Raw genomic sequence first — 15,106 nt, 5'->3', positions numbered from 1 at the left:
GCACCTACATTTTATCTTTGGACGTCAGTTCTCCGGCCACCCTGTATATTTTTAAATTGAAACAGTTTGTGCATATAACAATTTTAAAAAAGACAGAGAATTAGAAATATGTTTTGACATACATAAATAAGTAGATTGAAAAAAAATATTTATATATTCTGGCTATAATTACAATACGACCACGATATATAGATATATGTATATCACTAAAAAAATGTTATCTATTGATTTTAAAAAAGGAATGCCTATTTGAGTTCTCATGATTTCCCCAAATATTTAAATTTTGGAACCTTTTCGTTGTAAATAAGCATATTAGAAAACGGGAAACAAATTGTGACAGGGCGGGATTCCAACCGTGGACCTTCTCATCCGGAGTCCACGACACTAAGCACGGGACCACAACCCTTATTTTTTCAAAACAATTAATGAGTGTGACTATTCAGAAGAATGAGGATGATCAGTGGTTTAAAAAAAAAAAATTATCAAATTTAGCCAAATTTAAAAAAGAAACATTATGTATCGAATTATCAGCGCAGTGATTTTGAAATTACTTTGCCTGTGGCGTCACAAGTTCTCTACGGTGAGTTGTCCTGATTAGTGGGTTGGCTTCCCGGTAACCGGAAATCGTTTGTAATATTTTTTTCACACATTTTAGAGAAACTTCGCCGTACAATTAAATGAACTCATTTTTACCGCGCGTTAGAAAACATCTTTTATACCCAATTACTCGTTGCACTGAAATTGCTCATTGCATTCGACTATTATTCAGAGATTTTTGGAAGATTGGAAGTGTATTTATTATTATAGGAAGACATTTTTATATTTATGAAACGAATGAAATATCTCGTTATTTGATAAATCAAGGCTTATTATGACGCGGAATGGCGCGCCGTATGTACGTAATCAGGTATATATTTTCCATATTAATGAATTATTTTTAAAAAAAATATTTTTAAATGACAAAAAATATTTTATGCGCTACTACCTCAATTAAAAATTACCATTATTTTAATGATATTTTCCTCGCACGACGCGACGGGATTGAAATATATGATTTTTTACATTATGCTAATTTAAGTTAAGTTGGTATCAGTACACGTACATACCTATTTCGTTTTCGTCTATATTGCTACTTATTTATTTTACTCATTCTTCTTATTAAATTAAGTATTATTATGTCAAAAGGTTTACTGAGTGGTACCATATTACGTCGTGTTAAGACGTACGACTGTATTAGTTATTATTTGAATGAATTAGGAGGCCTTTAAGGAGACATTGCTTTTAAATTTTTATTTGAGTTCGCATTACAATAATTTTGACACAAGGAATGCATATATAACATATAACTGTATGTTTCTGTAAATTTGAAATTGAAAAAAAACCTGCAGCTTGACTTGTAAGAAATAAAACAAAAAAAATTAGAATGATATTTCAATAAAACGGTAGTGTTGCTAGTCTTTCTAGATGGACCTTTTACAGGTGTGAGCAAATTTTATTGGTAAATATGGCAAATAATCTGTCTAAAAAGGTAAGTTCCTTCATAATTGAAATTCTCCTGATTTTTTCAGAGGCGAATAAATTCTTTCGTATAAATATATAAATTTGGTAATGAAAATATTTACCAAAGATAACATCTATGCATTTTTCTTTTAAATTAGATTTTACTGTCGAAATTCTTTTCTGAGAGATAAAATAAATCATCCGACCAGGGATCGTATTACAATTAAAAGTTTATTGAGTTATTTTCAATTATCTGTAAGGTAGAAACCTTTTTTTATACAAAAATGTGAATATTTGTATGAATTTTAAAAGTATTTTTGTCGGTGACACACAATAGAACATGTTTTAAATTTTTAGAAAAAATATAAAAATAAATAAATTTTCATACAGAAAATTCGATTTTACTTGATAGATAATTGAAGATAACTTTGATAAGTGGTCCCTGGGCCCCGATTACATTGGTAAGTTAAGGTTGCAAGGTTATCTTAAGTTGTCTATAGAGTAAAATCGATAGTTCTGTACGAAAATGTGTATTTATATTTTTATTTAGATTTAAAACATGTTACCGACGAAGGTATTAAACATGTATATTTTTGTTCTATAGATAATCAAAGTTAACTCTTTTAACTTAAAAATGATTGCAATCGGTATACGCTCATGAACACTAGAATTCATTTTGCTGAAGAACTGCCAAACATGGCTGAAACGATGTTTAATTTGGTTTCAAGAAAAATTACCTTGGCATTCACCGAACGTTTCGTTATATTTCTTGATAGGTAGAGATTTTTTCCGTCTGTAATACAGTAAACTTTTTATTCCTATAATATTATATATTTGTCTTTCAAAATATTTAATTTTCAATGAGTAATATTGATAACTGCATTACAAACATTTTTTATCGTTATAAAATGTTTAAGTAGTAGGATTAAAAATCAGCGTAGTCTGGCCGTGTTATTATCTGATAAAAAAATACTGTCGCAAACAGAAATGTTTTCCTACATTAATGGAATAGTAAAAATGGAGATATAATTTCGAATATTCTACCTTAAATAAAAAAAAACAAAAATACTTTACAAAACGACCCTTATAGACGGTAAAAGAAATCAATCGGTACTTTCGGCAATTATAGTATAGCATATTTTTATATCAACGAGGTATTTTCCATTTTCGACGCCAACAACAATTTTAATTTGTTTGCATGAAATGTTTATAATTATTTAATCTATTAAGTGTGCTTAAATAAAATCCAATTTAATTCTCATAAACACTTCAGTTTTTCTGGGTTATTATGCCGTGTGTCGTTTGTTCTATTTATCCACGTTTCGGATCGCATAAATGCGTCAATCACCAGGGTTATTTGTTTGGATAGATAAGTATAAGTACCTTAAGTATAATTATAATAATTAAAATAATAATTTTAAATACCTTAAGTACTTAGGATTTGTACCGTGTCGCAGTCGTTGCTGTCTACAACTTGTCGATTTGAAAAGTGTGGCGCTTCACAGTCTACGCTTTTATGACTGGGTACCAGGATGATTTTAAGCGCATCCCATCATCTATGTTTATATTGTCGGGAAGTTTGTAGATCTCGATCGCCTCTTTTACCAATCGAGTTTCTTTGTTGACTCTTCGGTCTCTTTTAGATTATCGGCTCGAATGAAAACTTATGCCCTGTTTCTATGCGGTGTTCGTCTAATGCCGATTTTTCGGGGTAGCCGAGCCAGAATGCACTCATGCGCTCGTTGGGATAGTTTTTACAATTCAGCTTATAAATATGTTCAGTTTTGAGGGGGTCGCGGTTCTTTGCTGATTTTAGACAATCTCTAATATTTGTTGATGTGCCGAAAATGGTTTTGATGCCGTGTTTTTTAAGAATTTTGGAAATTCTATCCGTAACATTCTGTACATATGGCATATGGCAAACAACCTATCCCTTTTTCTAATTGTCGTTATAATGCGGTGTAATGCGATCCGAAACGTCGGTAAATAGAACGAACGACAGAACATAATAACCCAGAAAAACTTATTGTGCATCTGAACAACCGTGAAAATCTAAGAAGTTTAATCAACGTATTTATTTGTTATTTTAATAATGACGAGACCTGAAAATTCTTTAAACAAATTCTAAAAAATTATAACGACCAAGTGTGGACCAAGCTTACCGTTCGATATTAATATTTCAAGTAATACTGAAAAAAATATGGTTGTTGCACTTCAATAAGATATATACACATAATTACATCCACATTTGATTATGACAACACAAACACTTTCAATTTTTTTAAATCTATAAAGCATACACGGTCAGATAAAAGACATGAAATACTAATTTTCATAGATATGTCGCATTTCCAAAAAGTATAATTTATTTATTTACACATGGCATTTCTGTCATTTACATTACATAGTATTGAAAAATTGTTTATAAAATAATAATACAATATGAGATATAATACATGTGCACATTCATGAATAAAAAACTACATATTTAGACATAATGATCCCCAATAAAATAACCAACTACATTACACAAATCATAACTATTCTAACCCGATTGAAGTTGATTTCATCTTTTTGCCAATAATATATTGGTAACTTTGTTTTTGTATTTGGGCAGTGATAAATTAAATATATCCGAATATGAGACATTTTCATTGCAATAATTATACATAATATCTAACCGTCAAAACTTTTCATCTTCTAAAGAAATTTGAAATAATAAAAATTGAATAAAAAATGTGCTTTTGTGATAAATTTTAATAAAGCACTTAATTAGTTACCATTGATGTCACTTTATTTGATAAAAAAGTTATTTTTTAAAAAGAAACCACAAATCGTAAGTTAAAAATATAAATTTCATAATTAACTGTGAAAAAAAGCCTACAACTTTACAAATATTTCAATAAAAGCGTAGTAAGCTTAATTAATTTTTTTTATTTAAATTATTTATTGACAATTCTTGATAAAATTCTATTGTTATAATGTAATAACTTTTATTTACATATAAGTTATTGATTTAAAAAATACTTTCTTACTTTCAACTTATTTTTAAATGTACCTACACTTAAGATAATATTTAGTTTTATATAAATTATCCTTGAACTGTATAATATTCACCAGTCTGAAGATGCCTATAAGAGGGTGAAAGCGCTAATTGGTCAAATAAATAAGTGGAATGTAAATATAAGTTATTACATCAGTAGTAAGCTTAAGTTTAAAAAAATTAAAACTGCTGAATTTTAAACCCATATGACGAACTGGACATTATTATTTCATTATAAGATGTTTCTTACTCTTCACATGTGCATACATTTATAAATATACCACAAGTACTCCCCCCTTCGTACGTACATTTAAAAATAATCCAGGAGTTTTGTCTCCGAGAGTGTATTGCTATTTTAATTTTATTGTTCCGTTATACATAATTATTTATAAAATAGTTTCCTTCCATTGAGCGGCGAGAGTTGACGACTGTTGGCGATAGCGATTCATACCAAATATAGTGAAATAACTAGTAACTGTTTTATTAGTTATTATTTCGTGTAAAAATAAGTTTTCAAAATGGTGACAGGAGAAGTAAGCAAAAGCAGAACAAGGTACGGATTACAAACTATTTTTTCTACAAAATAAATAGGTAATTTTCATATTGACAGTTAGGTATCTATACCATTCTTATGTGAGTTAGTATGAAGGTCTAATTATGCAAATCTTGTCTTTATCATGATAATTTTAAACTTATAGCAGTCTCGTAGGCGTATTAGTTTTGCTTTTGAGTTTAAGAAGCGGAATCAAAATAATACTAACCACAAATCAATACACCTATATCCATTTAAAACACTACCGTAAAAAAAACACCTTTTTTAACAAAAAAAAATTATAACATTAATATTCTAAGCAAAAACTTTGTGCTTTTGTATGATTTTTATTTGAATTATTTAGGCATTATAAAGTGTAAAATTCCTAATTTAAAACTACTATGCCGACCATATAATTAAAAGTGTATTTTTACAACACAAAGGAAAACTAATGATATTAATTTTTATTTATTTTATTCTAAACTAGTGGACCTGACAGCGTTGTCAAAGAGCCCAAACGCCCAAACGTCAAAGAGCCCAAAAAGCCCAAACGTTAGTTTGCCTGCTTTAGCTGGTTTACCAAACATTTTTTTGATATTCGAATATTCGATAAACGGTATACTAAGTGACATTTGACATTGAGTTTGATATTCCAATCTTTGAGTTTCGACATTGTGTGATTTGTTGTTACCCAAAGCAAAATAAAAAAGTGCGATATCATCTGTCATGTATGTAATTCTTCTGTACGTGTGATCAATAATTATTAATATTCAAATATTGAATTTCAGTAGGTTCTAGGTTATTATAACAGATATAGTGTATTGTCTATTCAGTGGTTATTATGGTTGAATTCCAAATCATATAATGACTATTTTTAAATACAGAATTGTTTTTGCGAATGTCAAACTCTGCTCTCCTAAGATCACGGGTGCACTTTATTTTGGCTTGCGATTTTCAAAAATTTATGAAATGTCAGTTAATATTATTTTAGTATTACTAAAATCCAGTAAAAAAGAATAGATGGGTAAACATTATAAGGAATTTAAGGAAATAATCTGATTGAGAACCACAAAAAACAAATGCTGTTTTTTTTTTTTTTAATATTTGCAAAAAAAAATATCTTCCTAATTTTTAAGTATATGCATTCTCGTCAAATTCAACCCTGGTAGGTCAATAAATAAAACGTTTATGCTCCTTACTATTTTTAACAGATAATATTAAAGTTTTTAAGCTCTGCAAACATGCGCAGCGCAAAGTTCATTATTATGCAAAAAACCGCACGTAAATTGGTTGAGCCGTTTAGGATTTTAGTGAAATCACATATACAGAAGAATTATATGTATAAAGATTAATACGTATCTCACCATTCATCATTCTTCATCATACGTAATGTTAACTTTATTAAATTAAATTAATTTGATTTCACAAATCTTCCCTCCATGATCATTATATAGATGTTTTAAAAATTATTATAGTCCATATTTATTAATCATTTAAGAAGCGAATACTGAGTATAACGTTTTATGTATACAGACAAACGTGTAATAAACCCTATCGTCTTACAAGGTGTCAATTATTTAGTACTTCTTCAAATGAGATAACTATACCTATTTATTATAACTAATTATTTATACACTTGTGTCAATATAATCTGGCAAAAACAAAAATAAATGTAATGCTTCTAATTTAGGTACCTACTTTATTCATGCTTTTCAAGTTCTACACTATATTTAGCATAAATTGAACTACAAACTATTTTGACATGCATGAGGGTGTCTTTATTTCATTTTTTCTGAATTATGTTGTTAAATAAAATAGGATTATATATATTTCAATTTAGGGACCATTTTTAACGAGTTGTAAATAACTCGCTATTAGAAAATGGGAATCAAGATGGGGTCGAGTGGGGTTTGAACCTCGGACCTCTGATCCGTGAGTCCGCAACGAAATTGAAACAAATTATTATTCCAATAATGTTGTTGTTATTCAAACATTGATTGTTTAATTCACATTAGATTTTTAAACTGTCCATTATCAGTAAAATTTACGTTATGTTTTAAGTATAATATATTACTTTTGATAAAATTAAACCCAGCTGTTGATTATGATACGCAATTTAAAAATACACTACCGATAAGATGCAAAAACAATCAATTCCTACGTAAATTAATATATTTGTACATGAACGATCAAAGTTCTCCTGTAAACAAAATGCAATTCTCTCTTATAGTTTCAATACAAATGAATTTTTATATTGGTGGTAACACAAAAATCAATGCTTTTACGAGGATCGTCCCGTCATTGGTTGATTTGACTGATTATTTTACACAACGTGTAATATTTGTTTAGAACATCCAAATCTACATAATTAAGTTTTTTTAAAACCCTATGTCGTTTTACGACCTCGTTTTAAACTCCATCTTTTGATTATAATCAAATAGGTCATATTTTTAAAATTAAACATAGTAGAGGGATAGTTTATAAGTGTAATGAATTCTTCCGATTATATTTTTTATGGGAGACGCCTGAAAACTACATTTTCTTTCGAGTGGTTAGTGGTTAGCAGGGGCGAAACGTGTATAGAAGCGATTATCCGCAGCTTACCGTTATATTTGACTATCCATAATAATGTTTTACGGTAACTTTATTTACAGAAAAACAAATAAATAGTTACTATTTCTTGTGAATCATTGCTATTATTTTATTTTTCTCCAAATATAAATAAAAATTAAATTAAAAAGCGCCCAGAGCCAGCAATGAGTCAAGGAACTAGTCGATTGCTCCAGTTTATTTCTTCATACAAATAAGTGTACCATATTTTAAACATGTTAAACCCAGTGGCGGGATTTTTCTTTTAGAGTAAACTTACAGATTACTTAAATTCTTTGAAGATTTTTGATTTGGAAAACATGATTTCTTTCGGACTATTTTTCTTTGAAATTATACTTTTGACATATTAAACAAATCGGCCAATCTACATTTCAATCGTAATGAGAATACCTAATACTGACTGAATTCATTGTGCTATTTTTAGTCAACTTTTATTTTAGTTATATAAAGACAATATAGCTACCCAATATAATATATCACGAAGTTACATCGTTTGAGTTGATTTTATAGATGAGAGTTGTTGTATTGCACAGTACCACAGAAAAAAATAACAATTCATAGTAAACAGAGTGTTCTTTAAACCCTGTCACATCCGAAACCACGATGATCAGTATGAGCAAGAAAACATATTAGCATATTAAAAAAAATATTATTTAAAAAAACAAATGGTTGCTTACTTCTGCAGGGGAGAAGTGAGGGTAGCGCGGCGCAGTATTAGATTCCCTCCTCCCTCTCCTCGCTTCTCCCCTGCAGAAGTAAGCAACCATTTGCTTTTTTTGATAGTTTATTTTTAAAAATTTTATTCGTTCTAAAAAAAAATTTTATGTGTCAATATGTCTTCTTGCTCATACTGGTCATCGTGGTTTCGGATGTGACAGGGTTTAATGAACATCCTGTATATAACTTACATTATATTATGTACCTACTATGTATGTACAAATAAATTTTATTGTTTACAGCTTATGAAGCGATGATAATACGATATATTAAAATAGTTTTTAAAAATTGGGTTGGTTAGAAAGAACTTTCTCATTACCAACGAAAATTTTATGAACTGAAAAAACCAATACAAAAACATTCATACCGACTAAATTATAATACAAATTTAATTTACATAAATATCCGAAACGTCAGCAAAGATGTGAAATGACACACGGAAAAAAAAAACAGGAAAAATCTGAATTTTATTATTTTTTTCATAATAACGAGCTAAGAAACACAACAGTAATGAACCACAACACAAAACACCCAGATATGTGAATAATCGATTTTTTTTAATATTGGTCCACCATGAATCGAACACAGAATTCTCCGTACGCCAGGCAAGCGTCTTAGCTATCACGAGGAGTGCAATTTTTAATTAAAAAAAAATTGATCTCGTGAATGGTAGGCAAGCACGCCGACCATTGGTCCACTTGGCAGATATTTAACAAAAATAATAAAGATACGCTATGGTTGATATACCAAAGCAGTACCCTTTGCACCATTAGGTACTGATAAAAATGTTTTTATTCCTAATTTCACTTCTACATAAATACGATAAACTATGATAATTCATAGGTAAGAAAAATTCAATTTGTTCATGAATCATGAAAGGGCACACGTCATTCCTAATTTTGAAGTAAATTTTCAATACCTTTTGTTAAGCCATACAATAAATACAACAAAAAAATTGATTTAATACACGTTCATTAAAACGGTATAATTTAAATGTCGCACACAATTCATAATAACTGTTTTATTTGTTTCTTGAAGATAAACCTTGACATTTTTACAAAAAATATAATCTACAAATTTGTATGAAAACAGGAAAAACATTGATGTGTTTATTTTAATAAGTAAAATATTATATATTTTTGAGAACAAGAATTTTTGATAATTTTTTTTTTGACATGGTGTCGTTGAATATATTTGTACTTTCGACTTTATTGAAAATGTATCTTGTTTGCCTTTATAAATGGACAATGGTTTGTTATAATTAATCTATGAACATTACTACATAAAATACTTTCTCAAGAATTTAAAAAATATATTCCAGATTTATTCACAATAAATAATCATTAAACTTGAACCTTAGAAATACGTTTACTATTCAAAAACTCCAAAAAACTGTTTAATTTTCTGTGTCTGGGCGGATGAAGAATACAGTTCTGTGTTTATAATAGATCCAGAACCAGTCAACCAACAACCAGAACCCTGAACGACTCAATGTACAGTTCGACTCAATGCTACTGTTAGGTAAAAATCCTCAAGAAGGAAATTGAGTGTAGAAAATTAGTATTCCTCGTACTGTAGTTGTTGGCAACCGTGCTTTAGGTCCGAAGTAAACAAAAATTTAACTTTTACTTCTAATTTTTAACTGTTACTGATGGTCACACGGTCCTTAACAGTAACGTTTTAAACGTCAATCGATATCCATAAGGGGCAACTACCTCTTTGGATATATATTATTTATGTAACGTGAAGTTTTAACTATTGACACGTTATTATTAGAAAAGCTGAGTGGCTATTACAATCGGAAGATACTTTACTATGACGGTAAAGTTGAATATTTTATGTAAGTACATCGATAGCTATCGAGGGCACCCGTACCCACGGCGCCTACACATAATATACAAACGACAATACAAAAAAAGGAGTGACAAAAAACATGCTTTAATTGCAATTGAAATATTTTTGAGGTAGCTACTTTTTATCACAGAATTCGATTTCACACGAAATAGAAATAAGTTGATTTTAATTTGACATTGAGCGCAGATAAACGTTTGACAGTTAAGACAACAGTGACAGCACCATCTAGCGGTTAAAAAATACAAAATCGAGGTAGTTCCAGCGAATGCGTCAGATCGTTTGACATTTTTAATGACACAATGCGCATGTGCCGTAAGGTTTCTTCCGAAGTAATGCCACTATGAAAAATAAATATTACCATTTTTTTTTATTAACATCTTCCCGAAAACACGTATCGACATAATTGCGTAGACTTACTGTCACTGTTATCAATATGTGAAGTCTTTTTCAGGTGATCCCTCGCGGCTTTGATTAATTCCAACGCTTTGGCTACCGTTGCAGGAGCCATCTTCAGGGTTAACTTTGTTTTTACATACCTAAGCACCATACAACACATAAAGTGAAGATGGCTCCTGCAACGGATGTCGAAACGTCGGAACGAATCAAATCTACACGAGATCACCCAAAGATAGAAATAGTAGAAAACAACAGTTTGCAGCCTAGAAGGGACGGGTGCACACTGACCCATTTTTTCACTGACAGATTAGAGGTTTTATCGAGAACTCCACTTTAGAGATTATCAATTTTGATATTCCCGATGGTTATCTCCGACAGCGTCAGCACATACTGTTTTACCTCCAGGCTTCTAGAATCAACCTGCCTCTGGTTATGTCGATTGGAAGAGTAGTCAGGCAGCTGAAAATTATCACTTTGGAGATCGACATCTTAAAACTACGTTTAAGAGGCAAATACTCTTGCTATCGGAGATTATTATATCTTAATAATGTCGAACCACTGCTCAAAGGTTCTTGGTTTGATATGTTGTCCCAATATAACGGCATAAATATTGCATTATTCGCAATGTTGTTTTGAAATAAATGTATTTGAATTTGAAAAAGCTAAATTTACCGTCTCGATACGTACCTATGAAAATAGCTTTTGTAATCTTCTCTCTAGACTGAGTTGAATAATCGATGTTAGTAAGTAGTTATAATAACGTGTAAGTTAGTACCTACTCGTATTAGTATCGCAAGGGTCAGGGCAATTTCCTCGTCATTTTCCGGCCTTAAATATTTACAACAGCGCCAGCGGGTGAAAGAATACAGGTGCTCCTACACACGGAACGACTATTGTATCTAAACCTGAAATACCTACATATACCTACTCAGCATTTATATCGTATTACACTGGGTAGCTATAAACTCTTAGCTTTTCAAATCATCATTTGCAGTAAGGTGATCAGTCCCATGCTTCAGATGCCAGGAACAATGAAATACTGAAGTCAAAACAACCTCTAAAATCAATACTTTACGTTCACCCTGCCAGGAATCGAACCCAGGACCTCGAGAATGGAAAGCGAGAGAGCAGCCGTCTAGTTGAAAACACTAGTCCAGGGTTTGGAACTTTTCTTCATTCGCCAGGACACCTTTTTAGTAACGTTTTTTCTAATATTTCCAAACCATCACGCTGTTTCTCTGTAAGGGTAGCCAGAGAGGATAGACTCTGTCTTTGCATACATACCTATTATCACCATTACTTTTTTTTCCTGTTATTGATCCGGTAGCAGAATGCCTCGAGTGTTCATAAAATCTCTTTGCAGATGATTTGATAACAACATTATCTTCATTGCAGAGCACCAGTGAAGCAATAGAATCGATGTCTAATACACTAAATAGCTTTTCAACATGGACAAAAGAGTAAGGTTTACTTATGAACCCATCTATAACATTCATTATGTTTGCTTCTAGTCGAAAATTGCTTAGTAAGGTAGACGTATCTTCTCTTAATCCTCTTAATGTCAATGGTACCGATATCCAATACAGGAAATCTATAAAAAAAAATAGAAGTACAAAACTTAAGACTACTAGAAGTAAAAAATGAGACATTTACACTTTTTTCATAAACAACATCAAACGAATGTTTTTTTTATTCGATCAATTTACATTGATCAATTCGTCCCATCTCTAACATTTTTGCAAAATGATGTAAACTTGTAAGAACGTCGTTAATAATTAGTTTTATTTAAGTTTTATTTAGTTTTAAATCTGATTTTATACATTAACGTTGATTTATGTTTCAAGCATTGTAATACAAAAAATAAATTAACACCCCAGATACAAATGATTTTTCGTGTGTCAATATAAATAACTCCTTTGACGTTACTACAAAGTTATGTTATCACTTTTTCTGACAACTGTCATTCTAATCATGTCACATTTTAAGGACTATAGTCAAAAATTCCAAGGTTCTGTATAATAAGATAAGCCTTTAGTTGAACACGTCCAGTTTTTGGTTAAAGTAAATTTAATAAAACTGTAACCAAACTGTTTTATGCAAATAATTGGACCCTTTTTCACTTAAGTGTTTTAACTAACTCGATGCGACGAGTATAATCAGCGTCAGAAATAAAGATGTAAAAAAACTATACCCACCTCCTTAAAATATATCTACTTTAAACTATAAAATTATACAAATTATCTTATTTGTAAATGGGTATGTACACAAATGTAATTTCTAACGCAAAAATTTCATCTACTTTGCCACAGGATTGTCGGCCTAGTGATGTAATGTTCGGCGCGTTTGCTTACCGTGCAAGAGGTCTCGGGTTCGATTCCCGACATGTTTGGTATGAAATATTAACTTAAAAGAGTGTTTTCACACTAGAATATTTCACAGTCCCTAGACCTGAAGCGTAAGACTAATCATATTATCTTCATTTAACTAAAATCATTAAGAAACGCTGCGATTAGTGTGGAAAGGGAATGATGAGATGAGATGATGCCAAATGATTTCAGTCATCTTAACTCAACGAATAAATAGTTGCATTTCTTTGAGAAATGTAAAAAATCGTTCCTCGATATATTTATTTATTTATTTCTTTAACTTTTTGTACGTAATGTTATTTGTACATTGGCGGGCTTATTGCCAAATGGCAATTTCTTCCAACTAACCAATAAAATAAAAGTTTTATTTTTATAATTCAAGTTACAGAACATATTCAATAGAAAAAAAAAGATTTAAAAGCTAAAGATATATAAAAATAGAAATAAACGTAATAAATTACCTTAAATTAAAACTATTACTCAATGGGAAAAAGGAAAAAGAGGAAAGAGGAAAGAGGAAAGGAGGAGAGATTAAGGAAGAGAAATGAGATGTTTCTTCAGACGTGATTTAAACAGAGATAATGTAGTAACATCTTTGATGGTGGATGGGAGATGATTCCACAGTCGAGCCGCATGGACATTATATGAGTTAGAGAAGAAAGAGGAATTGTGGATGGGTATTAAGAGAGTGCCTTGAGAATTAGAACGAAGAGGTACATTTTTTATATACAGTTTTTTATTGTTACATTTACGTTTTTATTCAAACATTATTGATAAAATTATTATTGTAATTTTCAATGGCCGACGTGGACCGTGAGAATACCGTCATATTACGGATGAATGATCATCCATAATACTAATACTATGTATTATGTAGATTATGAATAACTCTTTTTTTAAATAACCATTATGGATGCAATTTAATCGTTACTTTATAATGATGTGGTTCGCCATAAAACTACGAGTATATTATTGCGATCATAATTCTCGAGTTATGGGTCACAGAGTATATCGTAATGCATAATTCCTCTCATCGATACAAACGTATGTTTACTATATGTATAGTAGAAATAACTAGTACTGTGGTAGGAACACTGATGCGAACTGCCTTTTCCAGCCTAACCGTGTTTATGTATCGGCGGTTGTCAGTTGGAGACAGACACTAGAGGGCCTAGCAGCTTGCATGAGCTATCTTGAGAGTAATATTGTTGCATTAGAGAGCCGTTTGTTTTAACAATTGGTTTTAATTGGTCGTTTAATGGTGACAGCAGTGAAATATTCTACAATGAGCAATGAGACGATGGTGAACGGGGCTCCCAGTTCCGAGAAGAAGAACAAAATAGATACATTTGGAGTGTAAGTACATTTTGAAAACATAAATTTCGGCCAAAGCTACATAGTGTTTTGTGTTTTTAAGTTTCGTATGCGTATATAATTAGCGCAGTGGGTGTACCTAATGTTCGCTTTTGCATTATAAAGTGTACACAAATATCTTTTGATTACATTATATCGCGCTCAGGTAGAAAATGTACAAAACTGAGAACATCTACTTATTCAAAGTTTGAATTTTTCTCACAATCAGAGAGGTTTAAGGAATCTCTGGGCACCGTTTTTTTTTTATTTAATCAGGCATCAATTAATCAAATACAAAAACACAGCTTATAGTGAGACGACTAAGAACGACCAATCTCTGTGAAGTTATATTCATATCGTATGTAGATCAGCAGTTTACGCTTGTTAGTAAAAACATTAGATCATTTATAAAATGTAGGCAACTTATTCATGAAAAAATCATTAGATCCCTTAAATCTTTTTGTCGAGTAAATCGTATTTATATTTGTTTTAGTGCGTTTTTAAGAAAAATTGTTATTTTGTTTTATAATTAAAAGTCTGGACCGCCGGGACATTTCGTTCCGGTGATAAACAGTCAAACATTATGGAAGTCATATGCCACAAGTTACGTAAAAATGTTCAAAATCACTAAATTATTGAAGTCATCAAAAATAATTTTAATTTATGTAAATATAGGATGATTGATTTAATAAACCAATTCGAAGTCCATATTAATTGGAATTTTTATCTCTTCAC

The 15,106-nt window shown here is 30.6% G+C and overlaps 1 protein-coding gene across 2 annotated transcripts in view; it reads left to right on the top strand.

Moving 5' to 3' along the window:
• The first annotated feature begins 4,936 nt into the window (after positions 1-4,936).
• LOC148279385 (estradiol 17-beta-dehydrogenase 11-like) overlaps positions 4,937-15,106 on the top strand; it is a 41,975-nt gene continuing 31,805 nt past the window's right edge. Inside the window, exon 1 of one of the 2 annotated variants that reach the window (XM_088229963.1) lies at positions 4,937-5,096. In XM_088229963.1, the coding sequence (XP_088086089.1) occupies positions 5,062-5,096 (35 nt within the window). In that variant the 5' untranslated portion in view covers positions 4,937-5,061. Of the gene's footprint in view, positions 5,097-14,160; positions 14,375-15,106 lie in introns of those variants that run through there. The other variant, XM_088229962.1, reaches the window with a different exon arrangement.

Source organism: Micrasema longulum, unplaced genomic scaffold (assembly GCF_059751315.1).
Source record: "Micrasema longulum isolate JH-2025_06_02 unplaced genomic scaffold, ASM5975131v1 h1tg000725l, whole genome shotgun sequence".
NCBI classification, from domain to species: domain Eukaryota; kingdom Metazoa; phylum Arthropoda; class Insecta; order Trichoptera; family Brachycentridae; genus Micrasema; species Micrasema longulum.
This window is presented reverse-complemented; position numbering and strand designations above follow the sequence as displayed.